The sequence below is a fragment of the Octopus bimaculoides genome, chromosome 5, assembly GCF_001194135.2.
Source record: "Octopus bimaculoides isolate UCB-OBI-ISO-001 chromosome 5, ASM119413v2, whole genome shotgun sequence".
Taxonomy (NCBI): domain Eukaryota; kingdom Metazoa; phylum Mollusca; class Cephalopoda; order Octopoda; family Octopodidae; genus Octopus; species Octopus bimaculoides.
The window spans coordinates 31,343,335-31,348,271 of record NC_068985.1 but is presented as its reverse complement, the minus strand read 5'-3'; the positions used below and the strand labels follow the sequence as shown (position 1 = coordinate 31,348,271).

General features: G+C 35.0%; 1 protein-coding gene across 1 annotated transcript in view; it reads left to right on the top strand.

Annotated features, from left to right (window-relative positions):
* The window catches only part of LOC106867870 (mitochondrial import receptor subunit TOM70), a 28,088-nt gene that overhangs the window by 14,253 nt on the left and 8,898 nt on the right, over positions 1-4,937 (top strand). Inside the window, exons 3-5 of the mRNA XM_014912924.2 lie at positions 1,493-1,619; positions 2,809-2,918; positions 4,112-4,215. Of these exons, the coding sequence (XP_014768410.1) occupies positions 1,493-1,619; positions 2,809-2,918; positions 4,112-4,215 (341 nt within the window). The remainder of the gene's footprint in view (positions 1-1,492; positions 1,620-2,808; positions 2,919-4,111; positions 4,216-4,937) is intronic.

Genomic DNA, 4,937 nt, shown 5'->3' with positions numbered 1-4,937 from the left:
TACCGCCTGACTGGCCTTCGTAGGATTTTCGAGTGAGATCGTTGCCAGTGCCCCTGGACTGGCTCTTGTGCGGGTGGCACATAAAATACACCATTTTGAGCATAGCCGTTGCCAGTACCGCCTGACTGGCCTTCGTGCGGGTGATACGTAAAAGCACCCACTACACTCTCTGAGTGGTTGGCGTTAGGAAGGCCATCCAGCTGTAGAAACTCTGCCAAATCAGATTGGAGCTTGGTGTTGCCATCCGGTTTCACCAGTCCTCAGTCAAATCGTCCAACCCGTGCTAGCATGGAAAGCGGACGTTAAACGATGATGATGATGATGATTAATCTACACAGTTGAAAATAGGTACCGATCTTACTTGATATTTAGGAGATTAGCTATAGAATTGGTGGTATCTTGCTATTAAAAATTATAATTTCACGCTGACACAAGTTGGATGGATTTACAACAAAATGTTTTCCCCATCATTTTAATCCTGTGTGGTTTCTTCTGAAGGACCCAACATTCTTTGATATGTTCTTACCACTTCTTTCCATATTTTCTGTGGCCTACCTTTACATCAGATACTCTATATAATAGACTCCTGATACCTTTTTACTCTTCATGTATCATCTATTCACACCAGACTCTTTTTTTAAATTCATCAGCTAATATGTTTGATGCCAAGCTGCTCTCTTAATTCACTTATACTCTTTTACTTGTTTCAGTCATTTGAAAATATTCCCACTCCTAGGGATGATGGTAAATAAAACTCTTTTCAAGTCCAGTAATTGATCTGTAGTTGGAGTCATTGGTTGTTTAGTGTTCACTTAGTTGTTGAAATTAAGATATTTAATCATCTGCAGTATATTGAACTATTACATATGGATCCAACTCCTGGCAGCTTTTGAAACAGGTATAAGAATGATTGATAATGTTTCATTGCAATACGAAACTAATCATAACACACGCTGTTAGGATATTCTCTTCACCTTTTCACTAGTGATAACAATATTTTTGACACATTTAAAAGATATACAGTTTCTCTCAAGCAATATTGATGCTTCCTGATAATATTCAAGTATTATGTGTTATGGTCCATGGTAAAATTCATTGTTCTTGTTTCTTCTCTCTGCTGTCTTGTAAACATTCTCATGAATCTGAGTTGTGTACTTCCATCCATAGTTAGTAAATGGTAATTAATAGTAATTCTTCTTATTAATCAGTATTATCAAGCCATTCAATTTTCTATGCTGGCAAGGTTAAACAAGGGCAGGTTGCATATAGCATCTTTTCGTACCTTCTTTGATGTCTTATCAATGAATTCTTATTATCAGATTTGATTTAATCACTTTTTTGAAAGTTTTTTTCCTTGATCTAAATCTACTTATAGTCCCTTCCACTGTTTATTCACCTTTTTTTTTTCATCTTGAATTCATCAATGTATTAGGCATTCACACAATGACTTTTTTTTTTTTCACCTGAGTAATTTTACTTTTGATTTCTGTAGGAGAACCACCAACAAGTGATTAGTGATTGTTCCAAAGCTTTGGAGTTAAATCCTAAGTATATGAAAGCTTTAACTCGCCGAGCCAAATCTGCTGACCAAACGGGCAACTTGAAAATTGCTTTAGAAGGTAAGAATAACTGAACCGTATCATTGTCATTATCAACCATTGTCATCATAACATATTTAAATGCTTGTCATAAGCTACATCAGTTTTGGATGGTGTCCTATTCTATCTAATATATGCTCACTTTTCCATGCTTGCATGGATCTGAAGGACCTTATTAAAGTAGATTTTCTACAGCCAGACGCCCTTGTTGCCAACACCTATTTTCAAGCAAAGTAATATTTCCCCATGGTCAGACATATTTTTGTAGAATATTGGAAGTGAATGATATTCCTTTACAGCTATTGTATGATGTCTGCTTTGGTCAGTCCAAAGGTATAGTAGAACACTTGCCTAATGTGCCACAGAATGGGACTGAACCTGAACTTGTGTAGTTGGAAAGCAAACTTTACAGTCACGCTGAAATGCCTGCACCTACTATAAAATAAAATGTCTCCAAAATCCCCCAAATATCTAAAATGATCGTCACTTAGCTGCTGTTTTATGGAGTTAAGTAAATGAAAGATAAATATCACCTTTAACAGGATACCAGTTTGTCATTAATATTTTTTAGTAGCTAAGGCGACAAGCTGGCAAAAACGTGAGCACACCAAGCGAAATGCTTAGCGGTATTTCAACTGTCTTTACGTTCTGAGTTTAAATTCCTCCAAGGTTGATTTTACCTTTCATCCTTTTGGGGTCAATAAATTAAGCATCAGTTGTGTAGTGGGGTCGATCTAACTGACTGGGTCCCTCTCAAAAAATTTCGGGCCTTGTGCCTAGAGTGGAAAAGAGTATTTTTAGTAGCTAATCATAACAAATAGAAGAACTGGAGCACATAGAAGTTTAATGAAAAGTGTTAGTCTAATATCTTATCTACTCAGCCATTTTGATTTTATACACATTGTACATGCTAGCTCTCGCTCTCTCATAAAGTAACAGAATTCATCATCATTTAGCATCCATTTTCCATGCTGGCATAGGTTAGACAGTTTGACTGGAACTAGTAAGCTGGAGAGCTGTACCAGACTCCAGTCTGGTTTGGCTTGGTTTCTACAGCTGGTTGCTCTTTCTAACACCAACCACTCCAAGAGTGTAGTGGGTGCCTGTGAATCTCATTGCATCATTTTAATCTATACTGTTTATTTGTTAATTATTTATTACAACCTCCAGTTATTTAAAAAAAACTTTCCACTTCTGTTTCCATTTTCAGATTTAACCTTGTTGTGCATGTTGGAAAATTTTTCAAATGTAAACACAGTCAAATTTTCTGAAAGAGTTCTGCGGGATATGGGGAAGCAGAAAGCTAAAGTTGAAATGGGTGTAAGTTTGCTTGTTTTTATTTTTTAAGCAATCTGGATGTTTATTACTAATTATATCAAAACAGGGTTTTATGATGGAAAGTAGAATATAAATAAGTTAATAGTTTTCTAAGATTAGTAAACACTTAGTTGTTGAACATATGTGCATGCACACACACACACACACTCTCTTTCTCTCTCTCTCTCTCTCTCTCTCTCTCTCTCTCATGTGTGTATGATTCTTTGTAGAACATTTTTTTATAAATAAATTATAAATGTTCCTTGATTTAATTAAAAAAAAAAAAACATTTAGTAGCTGTCTTTTCCAGCTATGACAAAATAAGACACAATAATATCAAGATGGTATATTATGTTTATCCACCCTCTTCAGAACAGAATGAGAAGGGCCATTGCTTTTTGATAATTCATTTATGAACCCTAGCTACTTGTAGCTATATCACTGTATGCATTAACGTATATCTTCACTCTTATCTAAACCATTGAAGTCTTTTACATGATGCATACAGCTTTTAATATTCTAGCTGGTTTCTCTGTTCACTAACAGTACTTTGTCAAATTCCTATTAATCAAATGTTACTCAACTCGTATTTCAGCTATAAGTTTACTCTAGAATTGATTTCCTATGTACATCCTATACATTTATCCCTTTTGTGGTGTTACTTTCATTGTGAGATATTCTTGATGTCTTGAAGAAGCTAGTTATATGTGTAAATAGTTTCCAATCTTATTTGGTTTTAAAGGTTGACGAAAATGGGACTTTGAATAACTGACAAACAGCTATCTATACTGTAAAACTCTTGTTAATCTTAGCTTTTTTGTAAGTTTCTCTGTTATACTTGAGTTGTTCCCACTTTACTTTTCTAGATCAAATGCAAAAGAAATCTGAAGAGCTCATTTCATCTAGGTGTTTTCTGCTTTTACACTAGCATATTTTTCTGTTAGTGTACTTTATATGTAACTTATAAATTGCTATTTGTATACTCAAATGTTATTTGTGGAAGTAGTATCGGCCAATGAATACCCTAGAAATTCATGTTAAATTTCCGAAACATTAAATTTTATGGTTAAAGCGGAAAATTTTATTTTCATTTCCTGAGTTAAAAATAAAGTAATCTTTCTTAAATTTTGAAACGAGGTTATTTTTGGCAAAGTAAATATTTTATCTAATGCAGTGTACTTGTTTGCTTTTTGTAGTCTCGCAAACCTTCTCTACCTTCAAAGACTTTTATGAAAGTTTTCAGAGATATGTTCCGGAATGATCCAATTTTCAATTTTGACACTTCAAAAATTCTTGAAAGGTATCTACATTTTATTTATTTATTTGATCTTAAGTCTTCTACTTTATCTCTAGTGCTTGTGTTATCATTAATTCGTTAAATTCACTGAATGTTTCACTTGTGATTAACTTGTTTTCTATCAATGTTTTTTTTTCCTCTTTCATTTATTTCTTTATAGAGAAGTCCAATATGCAAAAAGCATATTTTCAGCATATATGTGTATGCACACACACACACACACACACACACACACACATATATATAGCCATCCATCTTCTTCACCCACTGTTCCTTGGAGGATCATGGAGATAGTCCTCTGATACATTCTCCATAAGGTCCTATCAGAAGCAACTGTCATTACACTTTCTGGTTGGATTCCCAAGTGTGACCAACTGAGATTATGGTTATTATTGAACTAACATTCTTAGTCTACCCACTAGGTTTCCATTTGACTTGACTTGAAGAATCTGTCTTGTGATTCTTGCCTACCTGACTGGTTCCCGTGCCAGTGGCATGTAAAAAGCACTATCCAAATGTAATCAATGCCAGGCCTGCCTGACTGGCACATAAAAAGCACCCACTTCACACTCGGAGTAAAGGGCATCCAGCTGTAGAAACATTGCCAGATCAGATTGGAGCCTGGTGCAGCCACTGACTTTCCAGACCTCAGTCAAACTGTCCAACCCATGCCAGCATGGAAAACTGAAGTTAAACAATGATGATGATGATGATATATATATATA